The 16,593-nt window shown below is 35.8% G+C and overlaps 1 protein-coding gene across 3 annotated transcripts in view; it reads right to left on the reverse strand.

Moving 5' to 3' along the window:
• CDKL5 (cyclin dependent kinase like 5) overlaps window positions 1-16,593 on the reverse strand; it is a 148,638-nt gene that overhangs the window by 32,403 nt on the left and 99,642 nt on the right. For all 3 annotated transcript variants that reach the window (XM_045855815.1, XM_045855813.1, XM_045855814.1), the window contains exons 6-10: window positions 15,577-15,697; window positions 13,568-13,627; window positions 9,994-10,084; window positions 6,991-7,180; window positions 1,313-1,393 (exon numbers count right to left, since the gene is read on the reverse strand). In XM_045855815.1, coding sequence (XP_045711771.1) covers window positions 1,313-1,393; window positions 6,991-7,180; window positions 9,994-10,084; window positions 13,568-13,627; window positions 15,577-15,697 — 543 coding nt within the window. The remainder of the gene's footprint in view (window positions 1-1,312; window positions 1,394-6,990; window positions 7,181-9,993; window positions 10,085-13,567; window positions 13,628-15,576; window positions 15,698-16,593) is intronic.

Here is a 16,593-nt window from a genome sequence, read left to right on the forward strand (position 1 = left end):
ACCCTGATAAATAAATATTGACTGAAAGAACATATTGATAAAACCCAACTGATTTAAGAGATAATTTATGTTTAATTAAGCTGAAAGAGTCTTGGGGGTTCTTTTTTTTAATAGCATCTCTCAAACTGTGTTCAGAAGAACACTAGTGCTATGGAGTTTTATTTTTTAAAAAGTATTCAGTATTTAATTAAATTAAGGAAATGTTGGGTGAGACAGAATTGCTTCTTTGCTGTGGGGTTTCTGAAAGACTTTCTAGGTTAATGAATATTGAGAATGTCTTTGAAAGGTTTTACGGTACATGGCCTTCCCCAAAGGCCATGCTCCCTTCCCCACCTCTGTCCCCATGCCTATTTACAGTGTTCCTTGGCACACAGATTACCATCGTTTAAAGCACAGCAAAGTTCTGAGGGCACTGCTCCGCAATTTGCAACTGTGCTAAGTATGCCTTTAAAGTCCCTATGCACAGTGTAACCACCTCTGATTTTGATGGTTGTCTGAATGGGTATAAAATAAACCTCATCCATTAAGAACTATTTTTTGAAGGTCTACTATTAAAAAAAACAACAACAACAATAGCACTTGCTTATGTACTGGCTGGCTGTACTGAAAGCTGAAGAAATATGAAAAAATGAGCAAAAAAAAAAAAAGCCCAAACCCAGTTCTTCTTCAAGGGGCTGACTCTGTCTACTAGGGAAGAAAAACATGAATAAAAAACTGTGAGATCATTTTTAGCACTTGAGAGAAGGAAGATGTTCTGCATGGGGACACTAGCAACAGGGGGAACACTCAGCCACAGTAGTAGAAGTGGGGTCAATTATCTGTGTCAAAAGAAGAGCCAGAAAGAGCCAAGTCTTGGGGAGAAGAGGCCAAATTAAAAAAGGAGCAGAATTAGGTTCACTGGTAAAATAACCTTATGGGAGCCCTTAAATATCATGCAAAAACTGTTAGAATCTCTTTTCTTTCAACATTTATTTTAAGATTTGTTTTAAAACCTTATACCTGAGCAGCTCTTGAGTACTGAGTAAATTTAATTATTTCTTATTATTTATATTTAGATTGTCATTATCCTGTCAATTTTAGGAATATAATTTAGGTAGCTCACAGTCCTGCTTAGATGGAATGTTACAATACCAGATACTGCTAATATTTTCAATAAATTCCATGCCTTTTAACATGATATAATCCCCCATTATTCACTATTACACATCTAATAACAAAACATTTAATTCATAAAAGCAGGCTATGGTCACAATTAAGACACAAGAGAACCCACAAACCAAAAGAAGTTTCATACGACATCAATTTGTCCCACCTTCATTAGGTCCAGTAACACGCTGTTTAAAATTCCAAGATATCTTCTTTCCAGTGACTGAGGGTGGTTAACAGCTGGAAACTGGAAGAACAACATGACAGGTGTGTTGTTAGCACATGGGGAAGATATGTGTGTGCACGCACTGTCATTGCTGTAGAAGGTAGCAGACAAATGGAAGTTATTGCCCTAGTGCCAATCAATTCAAATTTATTTCACATGTATATTACTTTTGGTGTCTGTATTTGAGGTATGGATTAATAGGATTGGGTGTTAAATAACAGGAAAACTCACTGGTGAAAGGTGATACTTAAATCTTGTTAGATAACATTGAAGCATGCAAAACAAACCAAAATATAAAAATTTGATACTGTATGATATAGTATTGCCTTCTTATATAGATAATTCAGTTGTAATACAGTTTATACAGAACTTCTCTGCTTATACAGACCACTGTTGTCTTTTTCACAACAAGGTATCATGTACTCCTGAACATTAGAGAAGTAACAAAAGAAAAAGACAGAGGCCAGTACCTGAAAGGCCACAGAGGTACAATAGAAATAATGAATTCAGACACATTCTATTATTGCTTTTAATATACACTTTTGGTCACATGTTTTCAATTTCTTCCTTTATGTAAGTTGGAACAGAAGGCAAACAGGCTCCTAAATTAACAAATGTATTTTTAAATAAAATGAAGGGAAGAGGTCAAGCTTATTTAGATGTTCTGTCCTTCCCTCTGTCAACTCACATTTCACAGTATCTAAGTGGATGATAAAGTATTAGGCCAACTCCATGAACTCCCTCCCAGTGGGAGGGCTATTTTGCTTTCAATATATATTTTCTTTATACCTACATAAGCACATTTCAAAGTACTGAAATACCTAAGCATGCTAAGCGAGTAGATGGGAAGATTGGTTATGTGGGAAACTTCAAACAAGGCATTTAGGAGTGATTATGACCTCATCCCCCACAGTGTCGGGTAGGGCAGGAGAGAGAATATGGGTAAGACCTAAACCTTGCACTCAAGCACTCTTCAGTCGTGCGGGAAAGGAATCAGTACTGAACTGCACAGCCATAAATTCCACTTGGAGCTCACAGAAAGGAGAGGCCAAGGTGGTTTGCAAATGTAGAACAAAGAATCCTTAGCTAATATTTGAGCTCGGTTTTGAAAGATAAGAAAAATGTAAGGATGGAGAAAAGTAGAGCAGCATCTTGTACATAAAGGAAGAAGAAATGCCATGAACTTAATTAACACAGATACAAAGGCAATAACCGAACATTGATTTCTGAGGACAGTGATGCTATGTGAGGCATTTTAGCAATTATCATTCTTTTTATTTTAGAAATGTGGGAAGTGATGATCAGAAAGTTCAAATTAACTTGTACGAGACAAGTAACATAATTAAAAAGCAATAGAACTAGTACTTTGCCCCCAAGTCTGTGGTCCAAACCCACACTCTTTCCATACCTAGGCACTTCTCCTCAGAGAGATGCAGAGGTTCCTTTGGGTGTTGTTAGAGCATTAATTATTGGCCCAAAGAGAGAGAGGGATACCTGTCTTGCTGTGATAAAAGACTATACTGGTACATCTTAATGATATTTTGCTTATGAGGTCTATCTTATGTTACCAGATACTCCTTCCTTTTTCCCCTTCAGAGTAACATTTCTTTGATAAGAAATGCTGAAAGTCAAAAGATATTAGAAATATTATGATAAAAAATAACCAAGCAAACTCTTAGCTTAAAAAATTTTTATGTGCTTTTGAATGAAAACTACCCTTCTAATAATTCAACAAATAAGCAAAACTCAAGCATAGAAGTTTAAAGCATATCCCATTCAATGGGTCTTTCTTTTTCCTTCCCTCTTTCCTCCCTCCCTCCCTTTCTTTTCCTTCCTCCTTCCCTCCCTCCTTACTGAGCACTTACTATGTCTCAGGCACTGCTCTGGGAATCTTACATACAACATTTAATCTTCACAACAACCCCATCAGGTGGAACTCCTATTATCATTGTTTTATATGTGAAGAAACAGAGGCACAAGAAACTTGTCTAGTCACTTAGTAAATATGGAACCAGGCTTTGAACCCCACAGTCTTAACTTCAGAGTGTATGCCCTATACTATGGGAGAACAATTGTTACTTTTTCAAAATAATGTGCACACCATTAAAACAACATCTTGGTCGTTTTCCAATCTCTACACAACTAAAGCAAAATACAAATAACACCAGGCTAGTTACTGGTGAGTCCATGTTTCACGGCTCTTGCAGGTCACACGACCTATGTGCTTAGCTATCTGTTTCAAACATTCTCAGGGAAAATGATAAAGGAAGACTGTCCCTCAAAAGATGTTGTTAACCCCCCAAATAGATTAAACTAATTTAGCTAAAACACCATAAAATCTTAAAGACTAACATGTATAAACATTAAGGTCTATAAAAACCAAAGTGTCATGGAAGGAGCAATTTTTCTGAAGGATATTTGTAAGCAGTGTTGTCATGTGCTCTCTAGCACTTTGCAGATAACACTGTTCAGTGAGTGACTCTGGAACAAATAGGACCATAGACAAATGAGGAAAAGACAGCCTTCATGTGGCCTATCCAAACCAAATGCCACTTATTCTTCAATATCCATTTCAAATTTCAAATTCTACATAAATCATTGCCTAGGGAATGCAGCCAACTATGATTTCTAACTCTCCAGAATGTTTCGCACTCTCATGGTCTCAACCACATTGAGATGTATTAGAAAATGTTAGTACAATGTAGGAAAGAATGCAGCATTTTATTATACACCATGCTTAATTATAAACTGTATTGCTTTCTAATTATTTCATGCACAAACATTTTAACTCTTCAGCTAGTTTTGTAAGTTATTAAGGCTGGGTACCATGACATTTGTTTACACTCTCTTCAGGGAATCTAGCACAAGAGCCTCTTCAACCAGGCAAAGAACAAGGCAGCCAGCAGGCAAAAGCTTGAGGCTCTAGATGTTAGAGTTAAAATCCTGAAGTCAAATATTCAATCATTTAATGCTATTCAACCCAGTAGGCACTACTCTAGGTGTACTGCAAATACAATGGTGAACATGACAGCTCACTTCCTCAAGGAATTTATTATTGGTCCAGTGAGGATACATACTTGCAAACTGGCTAAAGAGACTGCAGTGAGTGAGTCCTGCCAGAGAAATGATCAAAGTGCTACAGGAGCACAGAAGGAGGGGTCATCAATTCCCTGGGAGGAGTCTAAAACGGCTTTATTTGGGGGAGGACATTTGACATGAGTCTAGGGGAGGGAGGAGGAAGAGCTTCCCAGGAGTGTGGTGAGCACTGTGAGCATTATAGAAATGAAAACACAGCACTACAGAAGCAACATGTCAACGAAATGGTGAGGAGGTCAATGTGGCTGCAGAGGCAAAGGGACGGGAAAGGATAGGAGACGAAGCTGGAGGGCTAGGAACCATGGGTTCTTACTGCCGCCCCAAGGGAGTTTAAACGTAACCAGCAATCCTGTAGGGGCTTTTAAACATAAAGGAGATGAAATTAAATTTGAGGTTTGAGGGAGAGCATTCTAAAGGCAGTGTGAAAAGACTGAAGTGAATAGAGGAAGTTGGAGTGATCAGTTTGGGAGCAGCTGTCAAATAGTTTAGGTAAAAGGTGGAAGAGTGAAAGTAGTATTAGAGATGGACAGAAAGGAAACATAGTTGAACTTATGTACTGACAACATAGATTGGGTCACATGCTCAGTGATGTTGGAAATACACTGATAAAACCTGATTTCTGCCCTTGGGGAGCTTATATTCTAGGGGTTGAGAACTAGATAAATAATTAACAAGAAAACAAACAAAAGAATTACATACTATGGTAAGTGCTCTGATGGGGAGAAAAGGGTGCTATGGCAGACAATACAATAGAAAGAAGGTGGCGGTAGTATGTTGGGGGGTCAGAGAAAGGGGGCATTCTTGGAGCTGAAATTTACAAAATGAGAAGGGGTTGCACAAGGGGAAGTGTCTTTACTGAAAGGAGGCACAAGTCTCAGATTCAGGAAATTAGAAAAGCCTTGGAATGTTTATGAAAATCAAAGACAAAGAAAAGCAAGTGTGGTGAGAGTCTGGCGAGGGAAGGGAATGCAGAGCAGAGTGCACAGAGGTCAGGGAGCTAGAAGGGCTTGGATCAGGCGAGGTGTCATAAGCTACGGGAAGGAGTTTGGATGTATTCTCAGTAAAACAGGAATTCATGAATTATGAATAACTTTGTATCTGAATAGGTTTTTTTTTCGGTTAGACCGAGGGTGACTCCTACCCAATCTCATACCTTTAGCATCTAGCATGACAAATGCTTAATAACAATTGTTGAACTACATGCATCCTAATTTATGGCCATAATTTGGCTAATTATTGGCTTACAAAAGCACAAATAAAAGGAGAAAAGAGAAACTTGCTGGAGGTAACAGACTTGGAAGAGAGAGAGAAAACAGGAAGGAAATGAGAGAGAAACTCTGCACTTCCATTCACTCCTTCCTTTCACATTCAAGAGTTGGTGCTATGTTGGACACTCATGTGTGAGGAGGGGTGCTCGTCAAAGTGAAGTAAACTGAAGTCCAGCAAGTCAATGGAAGAAACAATGTGCTTTGCAAATGTCAAGAAAACATGTTTTGAGAATTATGTACTTAAGAGAAAGAAAGGAAGTGGTGGTGAGCTTATTTTACAGTTCCCTACAATGGCCACTACCAATTGGCATACTGGCCCGAACATGGTAGTTGACAACTAAAAATATAGCTTTGTGGGTAGATGAAAGAAAGAAAGAGCCTATAACTGGCCACTCTCATGAGGTGTTTTTTGCAAGCTGGTTGTCTCTCATTTGGAGAAAGTTTATATATATATGAATGAATAAAAGATTTTATTTACTTCCAGAGAGACAGGAAAAGAGGGAGAAAGAGAGGGGGAGAAACATCAATTAGTTGAAAAACATTGATGTGTGAGAGATACATTAATTGGTTGCCTCTTGTACACCCCCAACCAGGGACCTGACCCGCAACTCAGACACATGCCCTGACTGGGAATCAAACCAGCAACCTTTTGGCTCACAGGACTGGTGCTTAGTTCACTGAGTCACACCAGCCAGGGCAAAAATTTATATTTTAAGACCCTTTTTAATATATTCTCTGAAAAGTTTTGTACAAAGTTAGCAAGTGTAGAAAAGGTTTGCCAAGGCAATGCGCTAGTGTGAAAAGAAGATGATGTTTCACTGTCAACAGACGAACAAGAAATAGCCACTAGAACAGCACATTTAAATTTGTAAAATGTTAAAAATTCATAATCTTTCTCAAATCACTACAAATGTTTGCTCAAATAAGCAACAACTATTTATGAATTTGGGGATGCTTAATATATTGGATAAAGAAACATTCTGAGATAACCAAAGTTTAGAATATAATAGTACACATACTAGAAAAGACTTTGAAAAACTGGAATGTGCAAATTAGGAAAAACATAAGCAGCTCATACTTTCCAATTCAGACCACTTTTTAAAATCCACAAATACTATATAAAATTCAAAAATAAAACATTATAATAGGGACGATAAACGCTGTAATGAGAAAGGGAATAGCTATGCATTTCCATTGTGTAATGAACAATACCACTGTACTGATTCCATTTTGGTTTTTAGCAAAGCCTCTTACCCGGAGCCCATGGAAACGAGGATTACTGTAGAAGAGCTTCATCTGCTCAGACGGTAGTGGTCCTAGCACCTTCTGAATAGTAAAAAGTTGGTCAATTTCGCTTTCTCCAGGAAATAAAGGCTGTCCGTCACTAAGCTCCCCAAGAATACAGCCCACCGACCACATATCTACGGACTTTCCATAGGGAGCTCTGAAAAGCAAAGAGGGAGATTATCTTGGCAACTGAAGAAATGCATTTCAATAATTTCCAAGTTATTTTGAACAGATTCACGATTTAAAGTACATTTATGTATTTAAGGAATTAAAAAGTGCCATGTGGAAAAAAGGGAGGCTATAAAAATAGGAACTATGGATATTCAAGTAAAAATTCAGAACACAAGTGAATAAATCTATGCTAATAAAACCATCAATTTAATAACAACTTAGCATACATTAAGTTGAAATCTATTCACATTCGGGTATATTTGGAACATAAACACCTTAATAAACCTAAACACAGTGTACATGTCTGATTAACACCTCACTTGGGGAATAAAATGTTCCTAAGAAATTTATGTTCTAGGTCAGCAATTGTCAACTCATGGTAGACATAAACTAATTACAAAGTTCTGTGGCAAACCAAAAATATATATTTTTTGCTGACCTGACAAAAACAGGTATAATTTTGATTGATTTACACAAAATAATAATAATTACCTACCACATTGCTCCATGTGACTTTTTTAAAAATCAGGTACCTATATTTGTATATAAGGATGTCTTATACCACAAATTAACCAATCAGACACAATCTAATTATGTGATGTGACCAATAAGATGCAACTCTATTATATAACCTATATGTTCATGGTTCAAGGCAGGGCATTCACACCAGATGGCTATTGTTATATTGGCTATTGTCATTTTTTTATTTGACAATCTCAGGGAAAAGAGGTCAGTGCCCCTGACTAAATAGTCAAGTACACTGTATGTTTTAAAAATCACTGTTCTAGGTAATTATCCTTTAGCTCTCTAAATGTCAAAAAGTTAAATCTTATCCATTTTTTTGAGTTCAGTCTACTAAAATTGTACTACTGACTTATGTGTCTTCTTAAAGAACAAGCACTGAATATTATTTAACCTTTGACTGCACAGTCACAATTGCGAATAGCTAAGATGGGGCTAAACTCTATTGTATTATTTACTTGAATCTATTTGTACTATATACATGAAGCTTTATGATAGCTATTCCCCTCAAAGCATTTTTCCCCATTATTTAGGGTTTAGATGTCTTGTAGGATCTGAGTTTATTGTTATTAATAAATGGAGGCTATACACAAGAATCTAGGTATTGCCAAAACACCATTAGATGTATACCCCAATATCTAATGCCTTAAGTTAAATTATATATAGTAGGTTAAATAAGAAACTGTATTTTCTTTAGTTTCATACATAAATAATCTAAGCTTTAAAAAGGGAAAGCCAAAATAAAATATCTGAAAAAGTGGAATAACATTCTACAATACTATAATGGTATAGTAGTGATACAAAACTTTTAACAAATATTCCAAATTAAAGCACTGTTAACACTATACAGAATACATTTCTAGGACAATAAATCACTGAATAAGTCAATATTTTATCTCATTTCCTTTCCATAAAAAAACCTAAGAACCATATTAGGAAACTCCATGTAGTTTTGGGGGGTTTTTTTTGGTAGGTTGTTGGGGAGGGAAGGATACTGGTCTTTTTTTATACCTATGACAGAGAAAACTTGGGCTAGATGGAGAAACCTATGAAAAATCTCCACATGCCCAGAAAATCTCTATATGCCCACTCCAACGTTATTTTTCTTCTGTCAACTGATTTGAATAACTTATACAGCTGGAACTATTTTGAATGTTAAAGACAAAGTCTTGAGAATGTACAAAAATGTAATTATTAATCTTAATCAAATATCAACTGATATCAATGGAATTTTTACACAAATAACATGGTTCTTCAACTAGTATTGACACTTGCAATTATTAATTAGCAATATTCAATTTGAATCAAATTATTTGGAGTCCTCATCTACTTTGGGTGCCTTCCACACATCACTAAAGTTCTCTCATAGGTATTATTAGGCAGCAAATACTCTCTAAAGTTTTGCAATAGGACTGTCCTCAGAATTATCTTGTTGGGGCCAAATGACACACAAAACCATATTATAACAAGTCCTACCATACTTGAATCCTCAGATGAGGTTCTATGAATGATCTCATTTATATTCATTTCTTCTTTGGCAAATAATGTCCAGTAAATTCAAATTATAATCCCGCCCAGAAGAAATGGACTATGCATCCCACTGAGTTCACAGAGGTCCATAACCTCTGTGGACATCCACATTCTTAATGTCAAAGATTATTCACGAAGGTGGCAACAGTGATTCCCCCCATTTCCATACATCTCCCACATTGTAATGTGACCCTACCACTCCTCCCATCAAGAGGTGAAGTTAATTTCTCCATCCCTTGAATCAGGACCTGGCCATATAATGTGCTTTGGTCCATGAGGCAAAAGACATATAAACAGAGGCCTGAAAACTACTTTTGGTTTAGGGCTTGCCCTAATGCGGCAGGAAGCTTTTCTGTTATTACACAAAGAAATTTGGATTAGCCTATTGGAGGACGAGTCTCCATTGGACACAGATGGTCTGTCCCAGCTAAAGCCCCATAAACCAACCAGCCCAGATGACCCACAAACTGACTGTAGCTACATTAGCAACTCCAATTAAGAACAACAGAAGAACCACCTGGCTGAACTCAAGTTGCTGACTCCCTCAAATCACTGGCACTCAGAATCATAAGCAAATAAAATGGTGTTTGGTTTTATGCCATTAAGTTTTGGGGTGATTTGTTCCATTGGAATAGGTAACTGGTATTTAATTAACTGACATTCTTATTTTCCATAGATGATCCCAGAGCTAATAATACAGGATCAGCAGATATGCAGATGTCATTCCATGTGGATAAAGTAACTCACCCAAGTAAGAGTTCTGGGGACCGATACCACCTGGTGGCCACATACTCTGTATAATTAGCATTATTGCCTTCTGATAGATTCCGAGCAAAACCTGAAAAACAGCAAAGTCCAAAGGTGTAACTTTGAAAAAGAAATAATTTCTTGTTGGCAAAATATTTCAATGCTAGCAATATTTTAAAGGAACATCAAAAGAACATAATGACTGGTATTGATCAGCTGTTTATTAATAGTGCCCTTGTTATTTTTTAAAAATGTATTTTATTGATTATGCTATTACAGTTGTCCCATTCCCCCACTTCATTCCCCTCCACCCTGCACACCCCCTCCCACCCACATTCCCCCCCTTTACTTCATGTTCATGTGTCATTAAGTTCTTTAGCTTCTACATTTCCCATACTATTCTTGCCCTCCCCCTATTTTCTACCTACCGTCTATGCTACTTACTCTCTGTACCTTTTCCCCCTCTCTCCTCCTCCCACCCCCCTGTTGCTAACTCTCCATGTGATCTCCATTTCTGTGGTTCTGTTCCTGTTCTAGTTGTTTGCTTAGTTTGTTTTTGTTTTTGTTTTAGGTGTGGTTGTTAATTATTGTGAGTTTGCTGTCATTTTACTGTTCATATCTTTTTATCTTCTTTTTCTTAGATAAATCTAAAATAAGGGTTTGGTGATGATGAACTCCTTGAACTTGACCTTATCTGGGAAGCACTTTATCTGCCCTTCCATTCTAAATGAAAGCTTTGCTGGATAGAGCAATCTTGGATGGAGGTCCTTGCCTTTCATGACTTGAAATACTTCTTTTCAGCCCCTTCTTGCCTGCAAGGTCACTTTTGAGAAATCAGCTGACAGTCTTATTGATCAGCTGTTTATTAATAGTGCCCTTGTTATTTTAAAAGGTTAGTCCACTGTTCATATGTCAATTAAAATATATATTCACTAAAAAAAACAGTCTCCCTCTATGCTAAAGAAATCCATGTTTTCAGAATTATCACATGCTTTAATAAGCATTCAGAGCATATTTAAAAAAACAGTTCTCTCAATAAATACAAGTCTTGGGAACAAAACAAAGTTTCACAAAAGCCAAGAAGTCAAAGCTAAACTAATGATTTAAAGAGAGTCACTATATTTGGCTATGTGGGGATTCATGGTATTTGTATATCTACTGTTGCTGATCAGTTCCAGCTATTATATAAACAAGTAATGGTTGGCAATGATGAAAACAAAGCAAGCCAAAATTATTTTCATTTCCTAATGTGACTGAGAAGCATATTAGAGGTATCTTTTTTACTTTTAGAATCTATTGCTATTTCCCACCAAAACCCTTTCAAAAGGTTTTAGGGTCACAAAATAAACCCACAGTTAAGTTTATTACCCATCTAACTCATCAAAAGCAATGTGGATTGATTGTGAATAGCTATAGAGAACAAGAACATTAAAATTAGAGGTAAAAATTAAGGTGTGTATCAGTTTTGAAAAGTGGAAAATAGTATTTACTAAAATGGACAGTAAAAAGTAAAAACAGCAGAAAAACAAAACACTAACTTCAGTTAATGAATACTTCTTTGCAAGACATATTTTGAAGAAATATTAGTATTTTTGAATGGGGTTCCTCCAGCTAAACAAAGAAGCTACATGCTCTAGGCGGGAAGGTAATTAGGAAGTCCTTCTAGGGGATCCCCAGGGCATAGTGGTGCCTCCACGTGGAACTTCGGACCATTTAAACTGGCCTTTTCTTGAAATGACACTAGGCCAGGGATATCCTGTTCCTATTACTGAACATACCACAGGCACCTTTTATAACTTGCTTCACAAGTTTCAGTAACCAACCCCATAGTTCATGGATGCACAATAAAGGGTCAATGAGGTGCACAAAGTCTCAGTACTTGGTGGTTATCACAATTATGGATAGAAAGTAAAAAAATAAGGAAAAAAAAGTAAAAAATTGATTATTATTCCTGAAAATCATCAAGCTAAGGAAGTTCTAAAAATGCCACGATCAAAATCATTTAAATATAGTACTCAGTATTTCCTTTTTATTCTTCTAAGCACTTCTTCAGATGTTTAAGATACAGCAGAGCTCATCTCTGCAACATTCCTTATCATAAAATATGAAGAAACTTAAGTTCTGCAAAACGTTTTTCCTTAAGCAAGCAGGTTCATAATATTCAATTCTTTGAAAATATTGACTAAAAACAACTACACATGTTTCCAATTGCTACATTGGACAAAACTGGTCATTCTACAGTGAATTCTTGCAGTGTTTCCATGTCTCACTTGTGTGCGCCATCTGCTAAGTACTAATCTAATTTTTGTGTACAAAATGAAATGTCTTCTTATTTATATGTGCAGGTTTATAATTGTATGTGATTATATTTGAGTATCTGAAAAAATAACATTATAAAAGCCAACTTATTTTTCAACATATGGATGAAACGAAAGTATAACTTAAAAAGTCACCCTATATTTTGAAAACTTTTATAAATTATTTTAATGTAAATGCTTAAAAGTGTTTAATACAGAGTTTTATACATGGAAACAATATACAATTTTCTACTCGCAGAGAATATAACTCAAAAACTTCCTTCCACATTCAATCAGGAGCTGGAATATTACACATAAATTACTAATCCCATTCAATGAACATTTAAAGAGAATAGAATTGTTCTAAAAATGTCTTTTGAACTCACAGATATATAACTTTTGCATTTATACCATATACATGTGTATATTTACATAAGCGTATTTTCATGGTTTATGATTATGCCTAAAACAATTTTATCAACATTTAAAATATTTAAAAATTATTTTTAGCCTACTCAAACCAGAAGGCCACAATAGTATTTCCTAGAAAATTCTTTATCTGGGGTCATTAAGTGCCAGACCTATGAATGTATGCACATGCAGGTATTTGCTTTGAATTCTCATTAAATAAATACTGCATGATGAATTAAAAAAAAAAGGGTAGACAATAGTATCTACAGCAAAAACAGAATAGTAATCTCCCTGCAATTAATTTTTTTAACATATAACTGAAAAGAATGCTCCTCTGCTACTTTAGGTCAAAACATAAAAAAATAATTTTAATATACCTGTAAAAGCTATCTATGTGGTATAGTATCTTAGTTTTCTATAGTTGTCTCCCCTTCACAGGGGCTAAATTCCAAGACCCTCCCAGTGGATGCCTGAAACCTCAGATAATACTGAACCTGTATGTGCTGTTTTTCCTACACATACATACCTTTTCACATAAAAGAAGCATGTTACAGCTTCTCTTGCACTTTGGGATATTAAATAAAATAAGGGTTACTTGAACACAAGCAGTGGTGTACTGAGACAGTTAATCTGATAACTGAGACAGATACTGTGATTCACATCCCAGGCGAGACAGAGCAGGAAAGCATGAGATTTTGTCATACTACTCAGAATGACACAATTTAGAACTTATGACTTATTTTTGGAATTTTCCATTACATATTTTTGATCCTCAGCTGACCATGGGTAACTGAAGGTACATAAAGTAAAATTACATTTAAGAGAAGACTACTATATTTGAAGGGCTCAATGTATTTTTAACTTACCAAAGTCACATAGTTTCAAAACATCATTGTGGCTGATTAAGAGATTTTCTGGCTTTATATCTGGAGTATCAAGATTGAAAAGCAATTATTAAAAAATGTGCCATGTACTACTGATTAACACCCTTAGATCACTATAACAGCGTCTAACTAGAATTATCCAGAATAATTTGAATAGAAACCTGCGGCAGGGAAAAGCAGAGTAACATTCTATGCTGCCACATAAAAGTTTCAATTAATTTCTTTTTGAGGAACATGCAGACCACAATTTCAAAAATATTTTCCCTTTAAAAGTTAAAGGCATTAATTGTACCTCTGAAAGGAATTTAAGAATGATTGAATCTAGGCCACCACATTTTAAGAAACTATTTTTACTTTATAAAATACTAATAACACAAATTTTGGAGGTACAATATAAAATGCTTACACCCACAACATACCTTAAAAGCACGTACAAGAGTAAATAACTAGCATTATATTTACTGGAGGAAAAAATACATATAAGATACATTTTGTTATGATTTTCTATGTCATTTCTACATTTACATATCTCTTTACCTTTTCAATGTGGTTCACAATTATAAATGTCTAATGTTGAAGCTATATTGAATGAGTCAAGAAAAGAGTTCTCAGCCCTGGCTGGAGTAGCTCAGTGGACTGAGCGCGGGCTGCGAACCAAGGTGTTGCAGGTTCGATTCCCAGTCAGGGTACATGCCTGGGTTGCAGGCCATGACCCCCAGCAACCGCACATTGATGTTTCTCTCTCTCTCTTTCTCCCTCCCTTCCCTCTCTAAAAATAAATAAATAAAAATTGAAAAAAAAAAAAGAAAAGAGTTCTCATTTTTTCCATGGATTTTTAAAGATGTGGTGGGAGTTGAGGAGTAGAAACACCAAGAAGAGGCAGTTTAATTACCCCCTTGGGAGGCATCTCACAATTGCATTTTTAGAGTATCCATTATCTATATCATATGGTAGAAGTGAAACTGGACATAGGGAAGAAGTAGGAGTGAAATCTGTAGATTTCAGAATCATGATTTCTACTAATTCCCACCCATTGATTCACTATGCACTTAACAAAATCAATCTATCACTATGGAAATGCAGCTAAATCAGTTCCTTATTAATGTCCTCAAATTGCATAATATAGACTGTTATTTTACTCTAGACACCAGATTTCCAGCTGACTTGAACATCTATCCATGCCATCCCTGCTAAGATAACTGCTATGACAGTCAAACACAAGAGAAATATCAACTGTCTCAATCTAGAAATAATAGAAGTTGGCATTCTTTATAAGCTATTCTTAAAGTGAGGCTATTTTTAGTGATATCCTTTTGTCTGTGTATAGGTAAATTAAAATGTAGCATTCACTTATTTGATAATTCAAGACAAAAGTGAATATAGCAACATTTTCTGACAAACATCTTTGAGCTTTATTGTTGTATCTATTTGTGTCCCATTATTGTAAAACTCTAGAATATAAGAAAGATTATCAGAATATAAATGATGTAGAGTTAAAGACGGTGCTCAGAAAGTAATTTCCCTTTTACTGCTATAAACTATGCACTTCATGGCAATAAAAAACAAACTAAGAGTTGAAGGAAGTATAATCATGGCTTTTATGTCAAGTTGATCATGCATACAACCTGCAAAAATGGGCAGTTTTCAGTAACAGGTAGGAAAGATTAGGAGGTGAAGGTACAGACTGGAGATCTTGGTCTCTAAGGGAATGAGCAGTGACTGTCAACACAGTGTGCGTGTAGCAGGGGAGGGGCATTGTCAGTGACTTAGGGACTATTTCTAAAGCCTGATTTTGGGTTTGTTTCACATTACCTGGCCTACCTGAAGGACCAAAGGGGACTCAAATGCTGTCTCATATCTGTACTTTCAAAATGTATTTAATCTAAATGGAATGTCAGTGTCTATGGAAATATTCTTATAGTAATATGTAAGATATTTTATTGATAACTTTGATGTTTTAATATCTTCCATTCCAAAAATTCCATACTTACCCCTATGAACAATATCATTCTTATGGCACCAGTGAATAGCTTTGATTAACTGATAGATGTAACTTTTTACTTTTTCAGGTGGAACTCCATTTGGCATTTCTTCCAGCAATTCAAGCATATTCTAAAAATTAAATAGGGAGCCATTAATCTCCAAAATTAGGTAGGCCCATAAATCATGTATTAACAATTTAAAAATGCATTTTAGGTGATAATTCATCCAATACTCAGCCTGCATTTTTAAAAATTGTTTTGCTTTTCATCTATAACCTTTTTCATGTTAAAGCCGGATATTGTATTAAATCAAGGTGATTTTTTTAAAGAGAATTGCCATTTTTACTACTCCCTAGCGTTGTCCCAAATTATAACCCTGTGCACTTTTGCACTTTCTCTCAAACTTTTAGGCATCATTTTAGCAGTTTTCAAAGGAAAAGCAATACAAAGAAGAGATAAGACGCTGTAATGTATAAAGGAGGAGGGGAACAGTCATTTTAACACAATGCATTGTGCATCTTTAATATAACTTTGCAATAAAACTAAGCCTTGCAAATATTCCTGGGAGAACTGGAAAATATTCTTAAAAGAAATAATCCCTAAGATTAGCAGTGATCAATACAATCAGTACATAAATGAAAACAGGTTATCCCTGGCTGGTGTAGCTCAGTGAATTGAGCGCCGGCCTGTGAACCAAAGGGTCACCGGTTCGATTCTCAGTCAGGGCACATGCCTGGGTTATGGACCAAGTCCCTAGTTGGGGGTGTGTGAGAGGCAACCATACATTGATGTTTCCTTCCCTCTCTACCTCCCTTTCCCTCTCTCTAAAAATAAATAAAATCTTAAAAAAAATACAGGCTAGAAAATACTGCTGAAATAAAAATTCATAGACTCTAAACAAATCAATATTCAAAAAATTTCAGTGTGGAGTGACCATTGTAAAGCTCATGAAATTTTTTCATTAAGTACAAACTCCACTTAACTGGTCTCACTAAATTTCCAGATGAACCAAACATTCTCCATTCC

Source organism: Phyllostomus hastatus, unplaced genomic scaffold, assembly GCF_019186645.2.
Source record: "Phyllostomus hastatus isolate PE091 unplaced genomic scaffold, TTU_PhHast_1.1 phas_scaffold_12, whole genome shotgun sequence".
Lineage (NCBI taxonomy): Eukaryota > Metazoa > Chordata > Mammalia > Chiroptera > Phyllostomidae > Phyllostomus > Phyllostomus hastatus.